At 40.9% G+C, this 26,820-nt stretch overlaps 1 protein-coding gene across 1 annotated transcript in view; it reads right to left on the bottom strand.

Moving 5' to 3' along the window:
• Nucleotides 1–26,820, bottom strand: part of SLC35F1 (solute carrier family 35 member F1) — a 419,337-nt gene that overhangs the window by 152,867 nt on the left and 239,650 nt on the right. The window contains exon 2 of the mRNA XM_006071447.4: nucleotides 12,459–12,634. Within this exon, the coding sequence (XP_006071509.1) occupies nucleotides 12,459–12,634 (176 nt within the window). The remainder of the gene's footprint in view (nucleotides 1–12,458; nucleotides 12,635–26,820) is intronic.

The raw sequence follows: 26,820 nt of genomic DNA, 5'->3' as shown, positions 1-26,820 counted from the left end.
ACTGAGGAATTTCAGGGTCCTCATGATAGAACAGATTCAAATTAAGGGGTACATGTATAAAATCCACCTTTCTGGGGAGGAAGTTAGTCATTTATTAAGCAAATCTAATACCAATGATGGCAGATTATATTCATTGAATGCTTTCTCTATGTCTGACACTGTGCTAGAAATTTCCCACATATATGACCTCATTTGGTCCACACGGAAACTGAAAGCACCTACTATTATTATCCCGACTTATGAAAGGAAGAAATACAATACAGGCCAGTTAAACCAGGATGACTCAATAGTTCTTGAATTTTGACTGACCTGAGAAACAGAAAAAGTCTAGATCCTAATTGTCTAAAGTTAGATTTAGATTTAGAGAACTTAAGTAATAATTTGTGAATATGATTCTTAAGGGGAGACTTTTTCTTCGACATGACTAATTAGGCAGTTAAAGGTAAAAGAATGTAATATTCATGCTCTTTCATACAAGGAAGTGTCAAACAGTAAAAAAAAATTGGCAAAAATATAAACTCTGATCATTTTTTTCTCTTATTTAGGGGTCATTTTCTTTATGTTTTTCCTCTTATAGGTCACTGAAGGGGCCTACTGAAGGGGCCTAGTCACTCCAACTTGTAGTTAGAACCCACCATTTGCAAGAATCACATATAAATTTGCTGAGTTACACATTCTTCTTCCTGGTTCTCAAAAACTGAGAAGCGGAAACCAATGAAATCAGACACTTAAAAAATGCACGGACAGGGAACTCTGATCTAAAGATAATCACAAGGCAATTCTATTCCTGGGAAAGAAAAAAAAAGTCCCCTTCATTGTTTTATTTTCTGCCCCCCTGCAAATTTCCTGCAGCCGACTGCAAGAGTGTCTGCAAGATGGCTAACCGCTGAGTCTTTGATTTAATGAAAACTTTGGGAAAGCAATTCAATTCACTGCAGGGACTGCTTTGTTCTTCCATTATGATTCTTTTTTAATGAGAAAGATGATTGTAAGGATAAACTCTATTCCTCTGAATTTTTACACTAATTACATACAAAGCACTATTTTGGCAGAAGGGGACTTATCTCCTTGAGGCAATATAGTTATCATCTTGTAACCACCCTTCAATCTCCCACAAGAATGCTGGAGCTTCATGCCAGGAATGAGTATCTCCCTGTGCCAGCTCACAGCATGGAGAGATGAACGCTTAAAGATTTCCAGAATTAACAGTCAACACAGAGTCTGGATAAAACAGGGAGACAATCCCTCCCTCCCAACTCATACACTGTTTGGAAGCGAAGAAGCAGAAGGGTATCTGTTAATGAAGTATTTGGCATGAGGAATGAGGGAGGGCCTTGCATATGCATGTCATTTTCCTTCCATCTAGAAGTCACTGATCGTGCTAAGTCATATTGAAAGTTCTGGCTAACATATCACTTTATTTGAGAGTCAGCCACCTTCACACAAATAGGACGTGCACTCTTAGGTACTGTAAGTTTGATGAAGACTGTGGGAGACTTGATTCAGTGCAGACTGCCCCTGTAAGCACTGTGTATGTATGAAATATATGTACTTTTACACTAGTTAATGGATTGTGAGCTTGATAAATAATAATTTGTGTCCCATGAGCAAGTTCTTTAGAGTAGGTACATTTTCTGGAGTAGGGGGGAAACTGTACTCATTCTTGCAGTCGGAAAGCATGCCACAATGAAGGAGGACATTTTAATGGCCTTTCCTAATATCCATAAGTGAGGGAAAAGCTACCCAGTGGGAACTCAAGCCCAGTGATATGCTATTTCATCATGGCAGCCATGGGGTGAGAGTAGGCGGTCAATTCTTTCTCTTTTTTTTCCCCTTTGGTCAGGTATATTAAAGTATAATTTATATGTGATAAAATTCACTCCTTTTGGTGTATAATTTGAAGAGTTCTGACAAACATATATGGTCATGTAACCTCTAAGCAATCAAGACATACAGAACATTTCCATTACCTCCAAAGTTTCCTTGTGCCCCTTTGCAGTCAATCACCCCCCACCCCTGGTTCCCCACTCCAGCAATCATTGATCTATTTCCCGACCTTATGGTTTTGCCTTTTCCAGAACTTCGCATTACTAGCGTCATGTAGTTATACAATGTATATGGTCCCATGTCTGTCTTCTGCACGTAGCATAATACTTTTGAGATTAATACACATCATTGCATGTATCAATAACATCGTCCTTCTATGGCAGAGTCATACTCTACTGTGGGAATTTACCTCAGTTTTTATCCTTTCACGAGCTGATGAGCCCTTGGGTTGTTTACAGTTTTAGCTTATGAATAAAACTGCAGTGGACACTTGCACATAATATTTGTGGATATTATGTTTTCATTTCTCTTGGAAGAACATGAGTGATGGGTCATATGGTAAGTGGGTATTTAACTTTATAAGAAAGCATCAAGCCATTTTCCAAACTGTCCATTATCATTTTGTATTTCCAGCAGCAATATATGAGAGTTCCAGTTGCTTCACATACTGAGGAGCCATTTTGCTAAAACTGGATTTTTATGTTCTCCTGTGATCTTCACTAACTATTTCCCAGCATGGTTTGCAGAGGAGTGCCCACCCTTATCCCCTGCCCCACCTTCTCTTCTCCCTTCCCTATCAACATAAGTAAAATTCCCAGGGAGTATCCACTAAGGTTCATTTCAAAAGTCATTGAAGTACAGCCTTTCTATACTATGAGGGCTAAAACTCTCCAACATGTAAACATAAATACAACCTGCCAGTGAAGAGGAATGGAGGTTTGCCAAGTCGTTTCCCACAAGGAAGATGATTTAAGAGGCTCCAGTGAGTATTACCTCACCAGACTTAGGTAAGTGACAGTAATATTTCCCTCAGGACTCACAAGGGAGTTATAATTCAGTATGTACATTTGCCAAGTCCTTCCTTATCCAACTCTCTAAGAATCCCTTCTCCTCCGTGATTTAGTCAAAGTTACCCACAAAAGTGGAAACTGAACAAACTATGTATGAGCAGAACTCAGGCTTCTATATACAGATGGCCAAGAAGCACAGGAAAAGATGCTTAACATATTTAATGCTTAATGTCATGTTTAATATCACCTTGCACTGGTCAGAATGGCCATAATAAAAAAGTCTACAAACAATAAATGCTGGAGAGGATGTGGCAAAAGGGAACTTTCTTACACTGTTGGTGGGATGGAGAACATATGTAGGTTCCTTAAAATACTAAAAATATACCTATCATATGATCCAGCAATCCCACTCCTAGGCATATATCTAGAGAAAACCATAATTTGAAAAGATGCATGCACCCCAATGTTTGCTGCAGCACTATTTACAATCGCCAGGACATGGAAGCAATGAACATGGCCATCAACAGAGGAATGGATAAAGGAGATGTGGTACATATACACAACGGACTATTAGTCAGTCATAAGAAAGACTAATGTCATTTACAGCAACATGGATGAACCTAGAGATTATCATACTATGTTAAGTAAGTCAGACAAAGACAAATATCATATGATATCACTTTCATGTAGACTCTAAAAAAAAAAAAAAACAACAATACAATGAACTTATTTACTAAACAGAAACAGACTCACAAACTCTGAAAACAAATTTATGATTACCAAAATGGAAACATGGGAGGAAGAATAAATTAGAAGGTTGGGATCAACAAATACATGCAACTATATATAAAATAGATAATCAACAAGGACCTACTGTATAGCACAAGGGGCTCTACTCAATATTCTGTGATAATCTATATGGGAAAATTCTGAAAATGAATGGATATATATGTGTGTGTGTATGTATATGTATGTGTGTGTGTATGTATATACATATATATATATGTGTGTATATATATATATATATCAGTTCAGTTTAGTCACTCAGTCGTGTTCAACTCTCTGTGACCCCATGGACTGAGGCACGCCAGGCCTCCCTGTCCATCACCAACTCCCGGAGTTCACTCAAACTCACGTCCATTGAGTCAGTGATGCCATCCAACCATCTCATCCTCTGTTGTCCCTCTCTCCCCCCATAAAATCTTTCCCAGCATCAGGGTCTTTTCAAATAAGTCAGTTCTTCACATCAGGTGGCCAAAGCATTGGAGTTTCAGCTTCAACATCAGTCCTTCCAATGAATATTCAGGACTGATTTCCTTTAGGATGGACTGGTTGGATCTCCTTGCTGTCCAAGGGACTCTCAAGAGTCTTCTCCAACACCACAGTTCAAAGCATCAATTCTTTGGTGCTCAGCTTTCTTTATAGTCCAACTCTCACATCCATACATGACTACTGGAAAAACCATAGCTTTGACTAGATGGACCTTTGTTGGCAAAATAATGTCTCTGCTTTTTAATATGCTGTATCAGTTCAGTTCAGTTCGGTCACTCAGTTATGTCTAACTCTTTGCGACCCCATGAACTGCAGCACGCCAGGCCTCCCTGTCCATCACCAACTCCCGGAGTTTACCCAAACTCAAGTCTATTGAGTCGGTGATGCCATCTAACCATCTCATCCTCTGTAGTCCCCTTCTCCTCCTGCCTTCAATCTTTCCCAACATCAGAGTCTTTTCAAATGAGTCAGTTCTTCACATCAGGTGGCCAAAATATTGGAGTTTCAGCTCAACATCAGTCCTTCCAATGAACACCCAGGACTGATTTCCATTAGGATGGACTGCTTGGATCTCCTTGCAGTCCAAGGGACTCTCAAGAGTCTTCTCCAACACCACAGTTTAAAAGTATCAATTCTTCTGCATTCAGCTTTCTTTATAGTCCAACTCTCACATCCATACATGACTACTGGAAAAACCATAGCCTTGACTAAACGGACTTTTGTTGACAAAGTAATGTCTCTGCTTTTTAATATGCTGTCTAGGTTGGTCATAACTTTTCTTCCAAGAAGCAAGTGTCTTTTAATTTCATTGCTGCAGTCACCATCTGCAGTGTTTTTGGAGCCCCCCAAAATAAAGTCTGTCACTGTTTCCACTGTTTCCCCATCTATTTGCCATGAAGTGATATATATCACTTTGTCATACAATGGAAACTAATACAACATTGTAAATCAACTATACTCTCATATAAAATAAAAATTTTTAAATAAGAATTCAGGCTTCTGCTATGAGAAAATCCTGGATCCCACTTTACCTGTTTTCCCTGCTCTGTCCTGTGTCTTGGACTTCCTATGGTAAGAACCAAAGAAAATTCCAACAAAGACAAGGGGCAAAGGTTCACAGAGGAAGAGCTGTACAAACAGAAGTGGGGAGGCGAGATCTTCGGGGGACTCCAGCATCTGATATACTGTTGCGGTTTCCATAGAGGCCTATATTATTTTGTATGAAGGTCTACATTTCTTCTAATTAGACAGGTATTTTTAGTTTTGCAACATTGGCAATCGAGAAATTAGCTTACATAATTATAAGATGTGTAGTGTTTCTGCAGGGAGCACATATGAGGCCTGTCTTACATTGGAAGAGGCAACTATCATCTTCCAGTTAGTGGAAGATGAGAATGAAACTAATTAGTGGAACTTCTGAGAATGTTCTTATAGGGACTAGACTACTGGGCCATGAGTTGCATGTAGCTGTTGTGTATAGACAAGACTGTCATCTTTATATATTTCTCTCGCCAATCTGGCTACTTCAGTGCTTGTTGTTGCCCAGTCGCTAAGTCCTACCTGACTCTTTGTGACTCTGTGGACTGCAGCATGCCAGGCTTCTCTGTCCTCAACTACCTCCTGGAGTCTGCTCAAATTCATGTCCATTGAGTTGGTGATGCTATCTAACTATCTTATCCTCTGTTGCCCCTCTCTCCTTTTGCCTTCAATCTTTCCCAGCATCAGGGTCTTTTCTAATGAGTCATCACGTCAGTGCTCTGGAAGGAAAAAGAAGATAGTGGGTAGAGGGGACCAGGAGAGGGTGAGTGCTCCATAGGCCAGAGCCAAATTCATTTCATCAGCCTCTCCACCGATAACTGAAGTTAGAACCTAGACTTCCACAATTTCTGTCTTATGGTATTTAGTGTTCAAACCAAGAGTATTTCTCTTGAAGAACATGGCATGAATTTACGTTTCTGTATTCTTTTTGGAAAAATTCAGACTACACACAGTGATATATTTGAGTGTGCTGTTATACTATTAGTAACTTGCTTCATTTTTCACACTCACACAAAGAAATATATAAAAGATTCAACAAATATTTTAATGTCTGTGTAAGAATTTGCTAGAATTCATGTAATACTCATCAAACTGTTTCTAGCTGCAAGCTGCAAGCTTGTCTTTTATTCAGAACTAGAAGAGGATATAAAAACCTCTCTCAGTGAAAAAGCAAAACTTGCAAAATCAGTCACCAGGAATATCTCTAATGATGCCCAATAGTGGCAAACTTTCTTCTTTTTCCAGGGTCTGTATCCAAAATGAAGCAGGCACTTCTGATTCTATTCATGTTTTCATTACAGATACCCATTCTTTCCCCATCATCATGACTTGAAGAGGAAACTAAGGGATGGAAATGTTTTCTTTTCACCCTCAACATCCTGCTTTTGCCTCACAATCCTTACCTCCCTCATCACTGAGCAGCTTGTTGATGGGAAAACAAAAAGAAATTGGAGAGGAAAGAACTCAGAAAAATTGGCAGAAGAAAAGGAAGAAGAAATTATTGACTATTTAAAAATCTTATGCTTTATATGGATAACCAACAGGGACCTACTGTATAGCACACAGAACTCTGCTCAGTGTTATATGACAGCATGACAGGAGAGAAGTTTGGCAGAGAATGGATACATGTGTATGTATGGCTGAGTCCCTTCACTGTTCACCTGACAACTATCATGGCATTCTTAATTGGCTACACCCCAGCACAAAATGAAAAGTCTAAACCTGAAAAAAATTTGTGTGGTTTATATATATTCAGAAGTTAAAAACTGCCAAGAGAAGAATCATGGAGATCTATTGTTTAAGAACTACTGAAAGTGATTCTGGGAGGAAGCAGGATTTGTATAATAATTGATAAAAGAAGCTTATGGAAAAAGTTTGATGACATAATTTTTCTTCAGAAGAAATGTATCTTATTTCACCTTTGTTTTAAAAGTTGGTCACATTTCTAGCTTCTACATCACAAATGCAAGAACTGCATGGTCTTTAGTTGTTCAAATGTGTGTGTTTAGTTGCTAAGTTATGTCCAACTCTGTGACTCCATGGACTGTAGCTCGCCAGGCTCCTCCATTCATGGGATTTCCCAGGCAAGCATACTGGAGTGGGTTGCTATTTCCTTCTCCAGGGGATCTTCCCTACCTAGGGATTGAACCTGTGTCTCCTGCATTGGCAGGGAGATTCTTTTCTGCAGAACCACCAGGGAAGAAGCCCTTAGTTGCTCATAGTCTGCTTTTTGTGTTTTTCTGTTTCCTGATTTCAGCTAGCATTACATGGAATTTTAAGAAAAAAGGATACATAAGGAAGAGGCTTCAAATCCGTAAGTTTTGGCAGCACTACACTTTCTTAGTCCTTTACCCGTGAGATAATATGCACATAGTTCTCTGCCCCTGGTTCTTGGCATAGAGCTCCTCAAACCCGTGCAATTTCCTAAGTGATAAGAGCGCTAGTGGCCTTCCCTGGTGGCTCAGTTGGTAACAAATCCTCCCGCAACGCAGGTGACCCTGGTTCGATTCCTTGGTTGGGAAGATCCCCTGGAGAAGGGATAAGCTACCCACTCCAGTATTCTTGGGCTTCCCTGGTGGCTCAGCTGGTAAAGAATCCACCTGCATTGAGGGAGACTTGGGTTTGATCCCTGGGTGGAGGAGGGCATGGTAACCCACTCCAGTATTCTTGCCTGGAGAATCCTGATGGATAGAGGAGCCTGGCGGACTGCAGTCCATGGGGTTGCAAAGAGTTGGACATGACTGAGCAACTAGGCACACGTGCAAGAGCACTAGGAGCATATTTTGTGCTATTTGGTCTTTGACCCTTGCTCCTGACACAGAGCTCCTATATCCCTTACTGTTTCCAGGGAGATAGGAATATTTTTCTTCTAATGAGTTGGTGGGCTCCTGGATGGAGCTGGTCACCAGAAATACCAAGCTATGATTAGAAAGCTGGACTTTTCAGCCCTGCCTTCCCATTTTCCAGAGAGAGGAGAGGGGCTGGAAATGAGGTTAATGATCATGTCTACCTATTGAAGCTTCCATAAAAATTCCAAAAGCATGCAGTTTGGACAATGCTGGGGTTGGTGAACATGTGACATGGAGGTTCTGAGACAGCTGCGCTAGAAGCCATGTCCCCCTTCCACATACCTTGCCCTACTCACTTCTTCCATCCAAAAATACATCATATCCTTTTGCAATAAACTAGTAAACATCAAGTAAGCTGTTTTCCTGAGCCCTGTGAGACGCTCTAGTAAATTAACTAAATCCAAGGAGGGTTGGTGGCAACTTTTGACCTATAGCAGGTAGGGCAGAAGCGCCAGTAATAACTTCCATCCATCTCTCCACACAACTGTCAGAACTGAGTTATGTTGTAAGACACTCAGCTGGTGCCACAGAACTGCAGGGAGTGGGAAAGCCCCACACATCTGGAGTCAGAAGAACTATAGTGTGAGAGTAAAGGAGAAACACAAGAGGAAGAATACATTTTCCTTTACAGTTCCTAAAGCCCCACCTTGCTCATATAGCCGGTGTTTGGATTTCAGGCATTACTTCAATCAACGGGGATATTTTAATTGTCTGAGTAGCTTCCCCAAAGTGGTTACAGCTAACTAAGTAATCAATTATCTAAATTTTATCTAAATTCTCAAATTTGATACAATCTTATCAGAACTAGTTTTTTGAAGTACATTTTTTCTACAGTGCTGTATTAATGAGGCTTTTTATGATAAACAGCAAGATGTTTAAAAATTTTAGAACCATCTGGAATAAAAAAAACAACCTAGCGCCAATAAAAGAAGGGCTAGCTTTAAAACCTGTCTACAATACGCAATTTTAGGAGGATGGTCTTTGTAGGAATCAATTTTGGTTTTCTACAAATTTTGTAGGAATCAATTATTCGGATCAGTCGCTCAGTCGTGTCCAACTCTTTGCGACCCCATGAATTGCAGCACGCCAGGCCTCCCTGTCCATCACCAACTCCCAGAGTTCACTCAGACTCACGTCCATCGAGTCGGTGATGCCATCCAGCCATCTCATCCTCTGTCGTCCCCTTCTCCTCTTGCCCCAATCCCTCCCAGCATCAGAGTCTTAACCAGGGGCAAATTCAAAACACCAGCTTGAACTGGAGTTACACTGAAACTTACACTAGAGTCTGTTGCTTCAGAGTCTTTGATCATAGGTTCAATGCAAATTTGATGAAAAGAATTCACTTTAACTCAGAAGACAAATTTCTATAAGACTTTGTAATGACATGGCCCTTAATACTCTTGAAAGGCTTCTTGCATTTATCACATTGTGTTTACATGTGACAACCATACATTTTATGATTAAAGTGATAAAGAAAGATTGTTAGTTCTTGAGTCTAACCCCTTGCTGTTATGTGGCCTAAGGTGGTATCAAATGAATAGAGTGGCCCTGCAGGATCAGTGATGTCTGTGATGGAAGAACTGAGAAGGCTGTATCTTGTTCAACCCTAACCTGCAGCCCTCCCAGGAGATTAGTCAGGGAGCACCAGGAATGGAGGAGGAAATGTGACCAAGACAGTGGTTCCCTCACACATACCACACTTTCCATCCTCTCCTCTTTGCTTTGTTCATCCCCTCTCACATCTTGAGGTACATAATGAAAGAGATTATTATGTTGCTAGAACACAGCACTGAATCAGCCTATACAAAATTAATGTAATTACTATGTTGATTTCCAGATGTTAGCTTAATGCCGGTCTATTAAAACTTCTAAAGATGAAGCTTAAAACAAACAAACATTCTGAGTAAACACCCAAATGAAGACATGCCAGCAAGTTTAGTGATAATCTGAGGCCATGGCAGATATCTCTGGATAGGGCATTTTAGAAGTTGATTTTCTTCATCATCAACCATAATGACAGAAAGTTCTCAGGTCCTTTTCAGTCTTTTTCTTCCAAAGTGCCTCTGAATTCCTTGCTGCTTCTAGCCCCTGGCCTCTTTCCAGTCATCCCTCTGCCCTGCCCCCATGCCTATGCACTCTCGGCACCACGTACAGCCATATCCTCTTGACCTCACTACTGTGCGGCACTGGACCTCTCACCCAGGGCTGGTTTCTTATCCAGGGTTTTGAAATTTAAGGGAGAAAACCCTCCTTTTGCTCAAACATGTCTCCCTCCCCTCTTCGTTCCTCCCCTGGACTCCACATAGGTAGGCAGGGTGGGCCATGAAAGTACCCAGTCTGGCCTCAGAGAGATACCTACTCTTCCTAGTTCTGTAGCCTACAGCACGTTCCTAATGCCAGGGGAGCCTCCGATTTCTCACTGATAAACTTTCAGATAATAATTCATATTTCCTTAGTTTGAAGGAATAAAAGAGGTAATTCACATACATAGTGGCTGGCACATTATAAAGTCTCAATAAAATGTATTAACTTTGGGCCTTTTTCTACAGTTAATTTTTTTTTAAGCTTTTCTGTCTCTAACTGTAACTGTGAAATTATTCTGTTTCTTAGAATGGCTTACTTTTATTTTTTTCCCTGATGAGAGTTTTTGTTAAATCACTGGGCTCCTGGAAAGCAAGAGTGACAAGAACCTGAAAACTAATTGCAGTTCATCACCATATAGTCTAGAGCAGGGGATCCCCAGTCTCTGGGATCCAATGCTTGACAGTCTGAGGTGGAGTTGATGCAACAGAAATAAAGTGCACAATAAATGCAATACACCTGAATCATCCCCAAACTGTTCCCCCACTCTGGTCCACGGAAAAACTGTCTTCCATGAAACCGTTAGTCCCTGGTGCCAAAAGTTTGGGGACTGCTGGCAGACTGTTTGGTTCTGAAAATCTCCAGAGAACACGAACTTACCATTTCCATGAGATTTTGTTGTTGTTGTTGTTATATCAGAATGTTGCAAATTTGTTCTTCAATCTTACTATTTTTAATTATAATCCTTGTACTGGGCTAAAATAATTCTATCCTTTAATAATTCTAAATTATCATTCAAGTCTTCATTAAATTATTTTTAAGTTGAACTGCATAGCTCCCCTTGATATGATCAAATGATACATTCTTCGTATTGACAGTCTCTCAGAAGTAAATTTCTAATTATACACCTCCTCCACTTTCTCATTTTCTGGAGTCCTTTCCTGGATTGAAGCAACTGTTTAGATAATGCATTTGTAGCATTCAAAATCATTGGCTTCCAAATCATACTGAGGAAATGTAGCTGAGACTCAGTGTCTTAACTTTCATAGCCTGAAGTTTTGTTTGAAATTTTATTCTTTAATTATGTTTACCCATGTTGAATTTTAGAAAACAAACACCAATAACGCCAATTTTTGAGAAGTAAATGAAATTAGCTTCTGCAATACCTTAGATAATCCCGAGTTACTGGAAGTCAGTCCTAACTTGTTCATTTGTACTCTTCTTCTAAGATGAAATCTAGTCCTGGCCAAATCATTATAAATAAGCAATATTATTCTGGATGACAATCCAAATAAGGAAATGTAAAAATACAATGCTGAGATATGATTTGTGGCAGAGTTTCAAAAAAGTATGACTGTTAGGATTACTGTATATAGCTATTCATGTATCTTTATCCATTATTAAGATATATAATTATCTTCAAACCTATTATGGTTACTTTTCAATGCATATTTTATAGTCAATAGCTACAGCTAATAATAGCGACATTATCGGCTATTTCTGGGCCATAGATAAGATAAGATAAGATACCAGATTCAATGGTATAATCATATGTCTCTGAAATATACCCTCCAGAGATATACCACAAGGATTTCAACTGTAACTGCCCTTTAGTAAGTTTTTCCTGCATCAAGTGTTGAAGGATTTGTTCCATTGCCTTAGCTTTTTAAGTTTAGACAGAACAACTCACATGACTGTGGTAGCTGTTTTTTCTTTCTTTTCCCCTTTGTTATTACTAGAGTTGTTTGTGTTTACTATTTTTATCTTCCTTTCCCAAAGACCTATATTTGTCTGCAATCCCCTTGGGTTTCTCAGGGCTAGCAGGTATTAGGGACAGCTTCATCAAGACTGTTTCAGTTTCCAGGGAAGCTGTCTATTTAGATTCACTGAGGGGTACAAGAAATGCTAACAGGAATTCAAGTAGTAAGCAACTGTACTTTTCAGCCTATACATGCATTTCTTACTTCCCGTTGAGTTTATATAATTCATGCTTCTTTGTAATTTATTTATTCATTTTGTTTGCTATATTATCACAAAACAGAACAGTGAGATTTGGGGTTTTGAATTGTCTTATGATGCTGTAAGTGAAAAAAGTTAATCTGGTCATAGCTCATCACTCTTGAAGATACTGGTAAAAGAGAAACGGGTTTGGCATGCTTACCTTGTCTGACAGCTAGTGTGGTGGTATAGACCAAGAAGAGAAGAATGTAATTGAGGAAACTCTGGAAGACTGGTGTATTGGCATGGAAATCTTCTGACAGGTACTTGCTGGTCAAGCTAATTCCACAAATAAGGAGGGATAACACCTGGCCTAGAGCCACAGAGATTAACATCTCCCTGAGAAATAAAGAGAAACATAGTAAAGATCAGTAGAAAGTCCAATAGAACAATCACTTAAAATTTACTGAATACTTATGCCGCTTACTAGGCTACATGCAATAAACAGTGATTCTTTTAATTCATCACAGCAATCCTACTGGGAAAGTGCGGTTATTACTGGGGTTGTGCAAAGGAAGGGGGCTTCCAGGTGGTGCTAGTGGTGAAGAACCTGCCAGCCAGTGCAGGAGACATAAGAGATGCCAGTTGGATCCCTGGGTTGGGAAGATCCTGTGGAAGGGCACGTGGCAACCCACTCCAGTATTCTTACCCTAAGAATCCCATGACAGAAGAGCCTGGTGGGCTACAGTCCACTGGCTTGCAAAGACTGAGACACATCTAGAGTGACTTAGCATGCATGCAGAGGAAGAAACCAAAGTTTAGAAGGGTTAAGGAATTTGCTTACAGTCACATAATTAGTGACAAAGTTGGGAGTTGAGATCAAATCTCTCCAAGTGTTCCTGGCTTCTTCCCACTTCCCCTAGAGCTCTAGGGGAAATTAACATTTTCCTGTTGCCACCATGGCATGAACAAATTGTTCAGAAACCTTAGGGAGAACCCCAACACTGACCAGGAGGGACCATATTCCAACCTTGTCCTAAGATTCTCATATCAAAAAGGGGAGACTCTTCTCTTTCATAGACTAAAATCTTGGCTCTAGGAACACTTAGAAGGGCTATAGAAACCCTTGAAAATCTAGGAGTATCTCCTCTTCATTCCCAGATTTTGAATCTCAGTTTGCTCTAACGAACACTAATAAGCATACTCTCTGCTCTCCTCTGCTCAAGTCACAGTTGCTGATATATTACAACTCTTATTCATAAAGGAAATTTAGTAACTGAGGTGGTGTAGTAAGAGGTTTAAAATTTTATAAATATTTTCCATGGCATTTTTACAGGCACTGACCGTAAAGATTTCTGTAGTCGAGATTACCAGCAAGAGTCAAAGAGTTCACTTTGCATAGAAATAAAATGCTCATGTGGGCTCTGTGGTCACATACATCTGTATCCTCTGACACAAGACGAATCCCTGGCTTCAGTAAAGCAGGCTTCTGCTCTCGCTAAGAGTCTCATCTGACTTTCCAGGCTTACTTATTTAGAGAAAAAGCAACATTGAATAAGCAAAGAGTCATATTTCTAAACAAAGAAGCATTAGGCAGAGCATCTGCAGCATTATGTATTTCCATCCCCATGGTGTATGTGAATCCATCTTTCTGGAAGGGAGTCCCCTGCACAGGGTCCTGGGTAGATACCTTTTTTTGTGTTCCAATAAAACTTTATTTACCAAAACAGGTGGTGAGCAGATGTGACACATGAGCCAGAGTTTCCTGACCTGGTATATAGACTCTGGGCCTCAGCTGGGTAGAAACCTTGGTTTGGTTCAGTTCAGTTCATTTCAGTCACTCAGTCGTGTCCGACTCTTTGCGACCCCATGAATCGCAGCACGCCAGGCCTCCCTGTCCATCACCAACTCCCAGAATTCACTCAGACTCACGGCCATCGAGTCAGTGATGCCATCCAGCCATCTCATCCTCTGTCATCCCCTTCTCCTCCTGCCCCCAATCCCTCCCAGCAAGGTATCCCACCAAGATACCTTGGTGGTATCCTTTAAAAAAATGGCAAATCCATCACTCATTCCATTTGCTTCCATGAGGAGGAAACACTGTGGCAAGGCATGTGGGTTCATGAAAAAGACTCTCCAAAGGTTAGCTTGAAATCTATTGGTAGAGGCTGCCTTGGTAGATTGGTAGACTGCTTGGAGACAGATCTCCAAGTACTGGCCTTGACTCCTCAATTCAGTCTTTATAAAGGAGTCAGAGATATTTTTAGACAGATAAGTTTAAAATGTCCGTCTTCAGTTTAAAATCCTCCCATATAGATGATACCCCATAGATGGCATCCTATAGCACGCAGTGATCTATAAAGCCTGTGTTACACTGTCTAAAAAGATGGCTGCCAACATTGCGTCACATCTTTCTACGCTCAAGCTGCTCCTCCCAAAGGGAGGTGGGTTCTATTTTCCTTTTCAGGAAGCTGAGCTTGTCTTGTGACTTACTTTGACCAACAGAAAGTAGAGGGAGAGATGTCAAGTGGCTTCTGGAAGCGCTGTGGCTTCCATTTTCTGCCCTCCTAGGATACAACTTCCATGTACAGAACCCTGAGTTAGACCACTGAATACTGAGAGGCTGTGAGAAAAGGAAAAGAGAGACCCAGCCAACCGTTGCCATCACAGCTGAAGCACCAGACATGTGCATGAGGATTGTGGATCCTCTGGGCCCAGTGGAGTGGTGCCAACCTGCGTCACATGGAACAGAGACCAACCTTCCCCAGAGACTGCTGCCCAACTGAAGAACTCTGAGAAATAATCAATGGTGGTGCTTTCAGAGCATGAAGTTTTGGGTGGTTTGTTAAGCAGCAGCAGCTACTGAAACAAGGCCTTCGATGCCCCCTCTGCCCTCTACTCCTAGCACTTTGGAGCCCTGCCTCCTGCTTCCCGCATTTTATTCCCAAACAGAGCCAGAGCTCCAGCCCTACAGAGCTACTCGCACTTCAACAATGAGTCATGGTCTTCTTCGTCAGCATGTCTTCTCACGTGTTATTATTTCCAGAGTGTTCATCCCAACTTGTCAGTCTGACTCTCATTCATCCTTCAAGATTTGGCCCGCATGTTATGTTATCCCCTTTAAGAAGTATTCTCTGCCCTCTCTTTCCCTGGGATGTATCTCCTTTACTTCTGTATCATTGTTCTATAATGACTGTTTTTACTGGGAAGTTGGTACAATGCTCTTTACTATGTCTACAGCTGGGCAATGCCATTCAAAGGAAATAGAAAATGAACATGTCAAAGACAGTAGGTACAACTAGGTAACACCGAATGGTTTTGCTAAAATGAAAGGATGATTTTTTTAAAAAAAGGCAGAAGTAAAGAGAAGTACCAGAATCAACAAGAGTTTTTAAGCCAGCCTAGGAAGTGTGATATCCATTAACAAAAATCATGATAGGAGCTGCAGGACTTCCTTGATGGTCCAGTGGCTAAGACTCCACTCTCCCAGTGCAGGGGGTCTGGGTTAGATTCCTGGTCAGGGAACTAGATCTCACATGCCACAACTAAAGATTCCACATGCCACAGCTAAAGATCCTACATGCCACAATGAAGACAGAAGATTCCTCATGCCACAGCTAAGATCTGGTGCAGGCAAATAAATACATTTTTAAAAAATGATTTGCAAAAAAATCACGATAAGGAGTTGTCTTTACTGTAAAAATAATAAACATTTTTTGGTATATTGAATTTGAGCTGCCAAATGAACTTCCAAATGATCCGGGAGTATCAGAATTCTGGGATCAGACTTGAACAGGGAGGTTAACCAGGAGAAACACATGGAAGTTATACATATAAACGTGGTGGCTAAAGCACTAGAAATGGATGCTATTCCCAAGGAAGGAAGGAGAGAAAATAGGAAGACCTAGGGAAAATCCTTGGAGAATCCCCAGATTGGGGTTAGGGAAGAAACTAGAGGCATATCATTGGAGTCAGAAGCAGACCAGTGCTCTGTGGGGTGGGATGGGGTGGGGGGCGGGAAGAAGGTTCAGACAGAGGGGATTACGTATACCTATGGCTGACTCATGTTGATATATGGCAGAAACCAATACAATATTGTAAGGCAATTGTCCCCTGGTTAAAAATAAATAAAAAAATAAGCAGTTAGAAGTCTAAAGGGAAGACCATGATAGTTCTTGGTGTCAAGGAAACCAAGGGAATAGAGGCTTTTGTGGAAGAAACAGATGTACTACTGAATGTTGCTTAAAGGGCAGGATGAATGAGGACGGATAGGAGATGATTTGAAAGTCACCGTCAGCCTTTGTAAACCACTTTTGAGTGAAGAATACCAGAGCAACAGGGGGATCATGGAAAAGAAGGGAATGGAGAACTTCACAGAAGCACTACTGGTAAAGACCTGCCTGCCAGTGCAGGAGACGTAAGAAACACAGGTTGGATAGCTGGGTCAGGACGATCCCCTAGAGGAGGGTGCGGCAACCCACTCCAGTATTCTTGCCTGGAGAATCCCATAGACAGAGGAGCCTGGAGGGCTACAGTCCATAGGGTTGCAAAGGGTCAGACACGACTGAAGTGACTTAGCGCACACGCACACACACACACACACACACACAGTTAGCAGTACTAACTGGACAGGAAGTGATGAGAAACAAAGGTGCTAACTTTGAAGAATTTTAAAGAATTCAAAGAATTATTTGCAGAAGTTTGATCTAGTCACCACATAACGTAAAATAACAGTTAAAATAATAATGTTTAAAATTATTAAAAAATTATTTGGAGTGGATTCATGATTATCCTCCTCATTGGGTCATTCTTATTTGCATAATAACTTACATCCTTAATATGAGCTGCAGGGGAGAGCTACAACTCATATACCAGGGAGTGGGTACTGGTGCTGCGTATGTCTACTAGAGGATGCTGGGTATGGAGTGTGTCTCCTTGGGAAAAGAAGGTCAACAACTACTGCGAGGACATGGTCATTCCTACACCTGCTTAAGTTACAACCATGGTATGTGAAACCTTGGCAATATCTTGAACAAAATCAGGCCATAAAAAGTGACAGATTAATTACATAAGAGAATAAGATTTTAGACCTTCTAATGTGTATGTGCCAATACACTATAAAACAGCCTTCCCATGTCATGCTCTATATATGCAAAGATGAATAAGACATAGTCCTTGTCACTGGGGAACTACTAAACCAAGATTTTGGAGCTTAGTCCCCAAGTAACTTACTATAAAATAGATGAAATAGAAATAATAATTCATATTTAATAGGTCCTTGCTGCTGCTGCTGCTGCTGCTGCTAAGTCGCTTCAGTCATGTCCGACTCTGTGTGACCCCATAGACGGCAGCCCACCAGGCTCCCCCGTCCCTGGGATTCTCCAGGCAAGAACACTGGAGTGGGTTGCCATTTACTTCTCCAGTGCATGAAAGTGAAAAGTGAAAGTGAAGTCGCTCAGTCGTGTCCAACCCTCAGCGACCCCATGGACTGCAGCCTTCCAGGCCCCTCCATCCATGGGATTTTCCAGGCAAGAGTACTGGAGTGGGGTGCGATTGCCTTCTCCGTAATAAGTCCTTACTACATGCCAAGTCCTAGGCTTGGCATTTATACATACTGTTTCATTTAATCCTCACAAGAACCTTATAAGGCAGATATTGTCATGGTTCCATTTTATAGATAAGTAAACTGATGCATACAGAGGTAAGTAGCCAGCCCAAGGTCACAGAGCTAGCAGTGGGAGAATCTGGATGGAAACTAAGTCGTATGATGACAAATCCCAACTTCCTAACAACTATGCCACACAGAGCACAGTGCTAAACCTGGGTGGCTGGCTTCCAGAAATATTCTGGGGAAGGTAAAGATAAAATAAGTCAGTCCAACTGACTGATGAAAGCTCTTCCACCAAAACATCTGTAATGTGTGCCTTTCAACGGAGGTCAACACAAGCCTATCCTTGTTTCCTCAGCCAAACAAAACAGCAAATCTACTGTATTCAATTTCTCCTTTTAATTAGTGGCCACGCTGTTCAGGTGCTGCAGGTGTGATTTGATAAAAATGCAAATTATGGTTTTATCCATCATGCTAATCAACATGACTTGTAAAACAAGAAGGAAAGGAAGGGACCTTTTATCAGATCAGTTCACCAATCCCTCTCCACGTGAAGGGAGCTCGATACTGTCGCTACTGCAGTCTGCAAATCCATACTAAGTTACTAGAGACACCAAAGCAAAACAAATAGGCAAATAAATAAGAATACAAGTAAACGCAGATGCTGACACTCTGCGAATTCCAATGCCCACCCCCTCCACTTGCCCCCATTGTCTTCCTCTCATGAAATTCTCTTTGGTTCTTTTTTTAGCACAGAATGAAAACTTCTGGGGATCTGTTTCTCAGAATGTCTTCTTACCACTCTCTGTGATTTAGGATCTTTTCACTTCATCTACTGTCACCTTATCCCTCCTAACAATTTTCTCCCTGTACTAACCACTAGAGGAGGTATGTGGTCCCTTCACCCAACCCCTCATAATCTTAAGGCACCATCTTCTCCAGAAAGCCTCCCCTTGGCCGCCCCTTGCTCACTAAGGCTGAGTTAAGTGTCCTCATCTGTATATTCCTATCTCTACTTGTGCTTCCCATACTGTATAACTCATGAGCTCCTTAAAAAAAAGGGAGTGCATTCTAATCATTTCTATATTCTCGGTTGCCTTGAGGACTGCTGAAAGGGAAGGAGATGTTGTTGTTTAGTCACTCAGTCGTGTCCAGCTCTTTTGCGATCCCATGGACTGCAGCCCATCAGGCTCCTCTATGCCTGGGGTTTTCCAGGTACGAGTACTGGAATGGGTTGCCATTTCCTTCTCCAGGGGATCTTCCTGACCCAGGGACTGAACCCACATTTCCTGCTTTGGCAGGTGGATTCTTTACCACTGAGCCACCTAGGGAAGCCCCAGGAAGGAGATAGATACTCAATAAATACAGAAGAATGAATGAACAAATTCACAAGTGAACAAATATCTATAAATGAAAAAGATCAGAAGATGATGGCTGCTTATCTTATCTTGAAAAACTATGAGCTCCAAAAGACAAAAACACCTCATTTTTACTGTATTCCATCTGCCAGTTAGTGAGATTAATAAACTCTTCTCTGCACAAGCCTGGTAAGGTGCTATCTTGCAAAAATAACGCTAAATATGGTGTGGGGTGGAATTTTGCACTGGGAGTTGTTGGTTATTCATGTAGTTTATAGAATAGCACACCAGATGCATTCTAACATAGAATATAGAGTTCCTATAATTTTAGCAGCAGAAATGGAGAAGAGATTATGATACACATTTTCTCTTCTTTGTTTATGCATTTAAAAGGACATCCTCTCCACTTTAAATTCAGAATGACTAGACAATGAAAAATGCATGAGTCTCAGGAAAAACAGTGCTGTTGGAAGCTGAATACCTGTTATAATAGAGCTTGTACTCATAAAGACTGACATAAACCATTACCAACAGCACTCTGTTCTGTTCAAGAAATAGACATTAGAATCTCGTGACTAAACCTGTGTTTTACAAAGTCGATATCCAAAATAATAAGATATAAAATAAAAAATAAGTTGAACCTCATTTTCTTCCCTTAGAAGAATACATTAAAGAATACATTCCTTTAAAAATTTCAACACAGAGTTACATAAACATATTGCTTTGTAATTCTTTGGCATGAGAATGAAACAATTATGTCATCATCTTGAACGCAAGCACATCAATCTTTACGTAGAGACATCATCATTCTGTTAACTATTCTCAGGCAAATCATGTAAGATCTGAGTCAGCATATGAATTCAGATATACAAACATAAGAATACTTACACTGCCTTGATGAAACACAATACCATTTGACCATGGGAAGAATGTGTTCTACAATGTTCTTTGACAAGATTCCTGTTTTCAGAAGTTAGGACATTCACTTCTTGAAGCTCTTTGCTGAAAGGATTTATTCCTTTTGAGTATTAATTAGACTTCGATGTAAGGAGATTTTTAGGCAGGAAGCAAATACACATCTCCAGAGAATAACATTAACTGGTGTTTCTTTGACTCAGATTCTGCATTTGTGGAATTTAACCTATTTTCTGGTTCTGTCATGTCAGTTTCGTTTTGTTTTGTTTTTTACTTTTTATTTTTATTTATTTATTTATTTATATTTTATTTTATTTTATTTTTTAACTTTACAATATTGTATTGGTTTTGCCATATATCAAAATGAATCCACCACAGGTATACATTTGAATCAAGATTGCAGGGAGAAATATCAGTAACCTCAGATATGCAGATGACACCACCCTTATGGCAGAAAGCGAAGAACTAAAGAGCCTTCTGATGAAAGTGAAAGAGGAGAGTGGAAAAGCTGGCTTAAAACTCAACATTCAAAAAACTAAGATCATGGCATCTGGTCCCATCATTTCATGGCAAATAGATGCGGAAACAATGGAAACAGTGACAGACTTTATTTTCTTGGGCTCCAAAATCACTGCAGATGGTGATTGCAGCCATGAAATTAAAAGACGCTTGCTCCTTGGAAGAAAAGCTATGAAAAACCTAGACAGCATATTAAAAAGCAGAGATGCAACTTTGCCGACAAAGGTCTGTATAGTTAAATTTATGTTTTTTTCCAGTAGTCATGTATGGATGTGAGAGTTGGACCATAAAGAAAGCTGAGCGCCAAAGAATTGATGCTTTTGATCTGTGGTGTTGGAGAAGACTCTTGAGAGTCCCTTGGACTGCAAGGAGATCCAACCAGTCCATGCTAAGGGAGATCAGTCCTGAATATTAATTAATTGGAAAGACTGATGCTGAAGCTGAAGTTCCAATATTTTGGCCACCTAATGTTAAGAACTGACTCATTGGAAAGACACTGATGCTGGGAAAGATCGAAGGCAAGATGAGAAGGGGACAACAGAGGATGAGATGGTTGGATGGCATCACTAACTCAATGGACATGAGTCTGAGTAAGCTCCAGGAGTTGGTGATGGACAGGGAGGCCTGGCGTGCTGCAGTCCATGGGGTCACAAAGAGTTGGATATGACTGAGCAACTGAACTGAACTGAACTGAAGTAAACCATAAGGAATCCCTCATATCCCTCAAAGATCCCACGATCTTTCACTGACTCCGTGAGGTAGGAAGTACAGGAGATATTCGAAGCTCTAGTGTGAGAGGATGAGTCAGAGACGTGCATGTGTATTAGATGTTGTATGTCTAGAGAAGTGTGTAGAAGAGTGAAAAGCACAAAACAGGAAATTGAAGCCCCTGGCTCTTGAGTTCCACTGATTAAGATCCATGATCTCGTGCATCTCCAACTCAGGGCTTGGATTCCTTTGTGCAAAGTTGGGGTATTTTAACTGATGAGTGTGTGATATGACATGCATGTGTGTGCTTGTGGGCGTGCCAAGTCTCTTTAGCTGTGATTGACTCTTTGTGACCCCGTGGACTGTAGGCTGCCAGCCTCCTCTGTCTGTGGGATTCACCAGGCAAGAATACTGGAGTGGGTTGCCATGCCCTTCTCTAGGGGATCCTCCTGACCCAGGGGCTGAATCCGTATCCCTTATATCTCTTGCTTTGGCAGGTAGGTTCTTTTTTTACTAGTGTCACCTGCGAAGCCCTGAGACACTTATGTCCTCCTTCAGATCCTCTTGATCTCATTACGTCCAAGGTCTCTCTCACTACCCTAGCTTCAGTGGTGGCTGCCATGAAAGGCTATGAATAAACTGCAACCAACACTATTTCTGTGTGTCTTGTGCCTCCTACCCTGGAGATTCCAGGTTGATGCTGAGGGTCAGACCTTGTAGGGACCAATTTTGTACCCACTCACCAGGGATTGGGAGGTGCCAGGGAATTACTGCACTTGAGCAATAGAAAACTAAAGCACAGTGCTTTGTGATAACCTAGAGAGGTGGGATGGGATAAGAGGTGGGAGGGAGGTTTAAGAGGGAGGGATCATAAGTATACCTATGGCTGATTCAAGTTGATGTATGGCAGAGACTAACACAATATTGTAAAGCAATTATCCTTCAATTAAAAATAAAAAATTTTAAAAAATATCCTGAAAACTAAAGCAGACAGACATTCTCCTTTCTCCTCCCCTCGTCCCCGGTAGACCATCCCTAGAAGCAGTCACTTCCGCAAGCTCTCTGAAGATGTCCTGGCTGACAAGGTGCTCTGTTAGGGACTCAGTGCTCCAGTACAGCTTCTCTCTCCTTCCCCTCCTCACTCCTGCTCCCTGGATTGCAGTCCTTAATAAAGTAACAGCACTTAAACCTAAACCTCTGCTTTCTGGGGAACTCAGGCTAAGGAAATGAGCTTTACATTTCCTTCAACTCTGTAATTGTGACTTACTTGCAGAAGACGGCTGATGTGTATGGAATTCGTATCTTCGATCTTAAAGTCTATTCTTTTCGTGTATTTGATTAAACGCTTTGGTAGCTGAGTTACCAGCCATGTTTACTTGTTTATTATGCACACACTGTGGGTTTGGGGATTAGCTGCAGAGAAACAGATGAGTCAATAGCATTTGTCAAGGCCTGCTGGGTACAGGTTATGAGAAGGAATGCCTGGTCCCTGCCTCCAAAAGGCATGGAGGGGCATGGAGCGTAAACAAATGAAACTATCTGAATAGAGAACATAAAAATACCTATGGACTCCAGTAAGTCTATATAAAACTGCTAGGAGTTATTGCAAATACTTTGTCTTTAAAACTGGGCAAAGCAAATATGGAAAAAGTTTCAAGAAGAGCATAGTTTGAGACTTTTTCTGGGGGGGGGATTGTTTTAAATAATGGAAGAGGGCTACTTTTGGTATTTTGAACTTGGCACGCTATCTCAGAAAAAAAAGAACACTGCTGTTTCAGAAGCTGCTACATCAAATCACTGGGCTGGCTGGTAAGAATTCTGATAATAGTAGAGATGGATTGAGAGAAGTAAGAACAGAGGAACCTAAAGTGTAGGGCAGAGTTTTAATTCAGTAAGAATTGTTCTCTGGGATTTCTGAGCAAGGAATATGAAGCAAGCTCCTGTCATAACATTCCCAAATTTTTCTGCTCATTCCATTCAGTTCAGTTCAGTCGCTCAGTCGTGTCTGACTCTTTGCGACCCCATGAATCGCAGCACGCCAGGCCTCCCTGTCCATCACCAACTCCCGGAATTCACCCAGACTCACATCCATCGAGTCAGTGATGCCATCCAGCCATCTCATCCTCTGGCGTCCCCTTCTCCTCCTGCCCCCAATCCCTCCCAGCATCAGAGTCTTTTCCAATGAGTCAACTCTTCGCATGAGGTGGCCAAAGTACTGGAGTTTCAGCTTTAGCATCATTCCTTCCAAAGAAATCCCGGGGCTGATCTCCTTCAGAATGGACTGGTTGGATCTCCTTGCAGTCCAAGGGACTCTCAAGAGTCTTCTCCAACACCACAGTTCAAAGCATCAATTCTTCGGTGCTCAGCCTTCTTCACAGTCCAACTCTCACATCCATACATGACCACTGGAAAAACCATGGCCTTGACTAGACGGACCTTTGTTGGCAAAGTAATGTCTCTGCTTTTGAATATGCTATCTAGGTTGGTCATAGCTTTCCTTCCAAGGAGTAAGCGTCTTTTAATTTCATGGCTGCAGTCACCATCTGCAGTGATAGTTCATTCCATTAGTCAGAACCAAATCCTGTTTATATTATAGTGGGAAAGTTTCAATAAGGAGAACGATTGGAAAGCCAGATGCTTCTGTAAGTTTGGCACTCTGAAACTCCATAGTTCCATGGTGCATTCACCCCTGACCCAGTGTGATAGACCTATCTCTATTTTCATCTCAACACCGCAAAGCTGCAGGCTTTTAATTTTTGCGTCTTCAAATCTTCAGCAGAGCTTTTTATGCATCTCTCAATACAGCTCAGTTGGTAAAGAAGCCACCTGCAATGCAGGAGACCCTGGTTCGATTTCTGGGTCAGGAAGATCCACTAGAGAAGGGATAGGCTACCCATTCCAGTATTCTTGGGCTTCCCTGGTGGCTCAACTGGTAAAGAATACGCCTGCAATGCAGGAAACCTGGTTTTGATCTCTGGGTTGGGAAGACCATGGAGAAGGGAAAGGCTACCTAGTTCAGTTTTCTGGCTTGGAGAATTCCATGGACTACAGTCCAGAGGTTGCTTGAACATGACTGAGAAACTTTCACTTTCAACATAATTTGCAGACTGTGCTTTAGTCTGTTACCATCTTGTTTTTCTGGTGTACTTCAGCCATCCTTACAGTGATAAAAAGAAGAGGAATTTCTCCAGGAGTATAAGGATTTTGATCATTCATTAATAAGCAAGAAATACCAATTGAGGTGGATTAAATAATTATTATTACATTTAATGGCATTTTAAAAATGATGGGTGGTATGACACTTAACTTCCTTTCCTCCCCCTAAATTTGGAAAGGTTATTTTCATGTTATGGTTGCTTAATTTTTTAATTGCTTGCCAGCAGTGTGTCAGGTAATATCTTAAGGCACACTGTATACTGAGAGCAAAGCCCATTCTTAATAAAAGTAGAAGAAATGCATATTTTTATTGTCTTATTGACAATCACAAATTGTAGCTAATATTTTTGTTACATGTGATTCATTTCACTGTGTTTATTTTAGTTTGCCACATAGCTGATGGAGAAAGGTCAAATTAAAAATAAGAGAAATTTCAATTGAGCACCATTTTTGGTTATTTATGATACACTGTGGTATTAGCTCTCAAATTTTGTGTGGGGAATCATTTGTAAGTCAACAATCCTCTTTGGGAAGCTTTGTTCCTGAGATAATGCAACTGCTAAATCCTTTAACCAGACTCACATTAACTGGGTGAAATCAGGGACTACCATGAACCCCATCTGCCAGAAGAACATTCACTCCTCTGTTAAAGAATCTGCTGCTGCTGCTGCTAAGTCACTGCAGTCGTGTCCGACTCTGTGTGACCCCACAGACGGAAGCCCACCAGGCTCCCCCGTCCCTGGGATTCTCCAGGCAAGAACACTGGAGTGGGTTGCCATCCTTCTCCAATGCATGAAAGTGAAAAGTGAAAGTGAAGTCGCTCAGTCATGTCCGACCCTCAGCGACCTCATGGACAGCAGCCTTCCAGGCTCCTCCGTCCATGGGATTTTCCAGGCAGGAGTACTGGAGTGGGGTGCCACTGCCCTCTCCAGTCAAAGAATCTAATATACCTTAAACCTTAAGGTGACCTTAAAAGCATCAACCGTCCAAAGAAGCCAGCGATGAGAGACCACAATTTGCATGATTCCACTCATACAACTTGTTTAGAATTGGAGAATCTACAGACAGGGAGCAGATTACTTGTTGTCAAGTGTTGGGGGGATGGGGAGATGGGAAGGCAATAATTAAAGGGTAGGGGGATTCTTTTCAAGATGATGAAATGTTCTAAAATTGACTATGGTGTTAGTCACACATAACTGTCTACAAAATATTAATATTCTAAAAAAAATTGAATTGTACACTTTAAATAGATAAATTGTATGCTATGTGCATTATATCTCAATAAAGCTGTTACTAAAAAGAATGAAAGATAAAAAAGGAAGAGAGGAGGAAATAAAACAGATAAGGAAAAAGAGATAAAGGAAAGAAAAATAAAATTATACAGCAGATAAAAAATGAAGCTGCAACCATCTAATCTACAAATTGAGAAACTCTACCAGGGTCAATTTGAATGTTAAAAATTAGTCAAGCTTAATTATCTTCCCCCCCACCAAATATAAACTAATGATGATATATTCTTCCTGGGTTCCAGGGGATCAATTTATATTTTCTTTTAGATGTGTATTCTCACTTTGGAGACAATGGACTTAAAAGATGTTTTTAATCCTTAGCTTTTAAGGTAAAAACGTTTGTCATCTTCCTTCGGAGAACCTGTATGGTGTCATAAAATAAACGAAAAAAGTATATGTTTTGAAATGCAAAGTGTGCCTTAAAAGTATGTGCTTTTTAATATCATATAAAAAAGTTTATGTTTTGAAATGAATTTGGATCTTGACTCTACACTAACCAGCTGGGACTCATTTTTTTAATCTATAAAATAGCTGCTACTGCTGCTAAGTCACTTCAGTCGTGTCCGACTCTGTGTGACCCCATAGACAGCAGCCCACCAGGCCCCGCTGTCCCTGGGATTCTCCAGGCAAGAACACTGGAGTGGGTTGCCATTTCCTCCTCCAATGCATGAAAGTGAAAAGTGAAAGTGAAGTAGCTCAGTCGTGTCTGACTCTTAGCGACCCCATGGACTGCAGCCTTCCAGGCTCCTCCGTCCATGGGATTTTCCAGGCAAGAGTACTGGAGAGGGGTGCCATTGCCTTCTCCCTATAAAATAGGGATAATATTAATAATACATATCTCTCAGGACTTTCATGAGGACTACACGAGACAGTTGACATAAAGTGCTTTCTATAGTACCTGGCTCATAAGAAATACTCAGAATAATAGCTCTTATTACATTTTAGCACACATTGTAAGTACCAAATGTTCTTATTGATTACTTAAATCTATATGATTGCATTATGATACATTGAGAAAAAAAGTAGAGAAAG

Source organism: Bubalus bubalis, chromosome 10 (genome assembly GCF_019923935.1).
Source record: "Bubalus bubalis isolate 160015118507 breed Murrah chromosome 10, NDDB_SH_1, whole genome shotgun sequence".
NCBI lineage: Eukaryota > Metazoa > Chordata > Mammalia > Artiodactyla > Bovidae > Bubalus > Bubalus bubalis.
The sequence above is the reverse complement of the archived record's forward strand: the minus strand, read 5'-3'. Positions and strand labels throughout refer to the sequence as shown.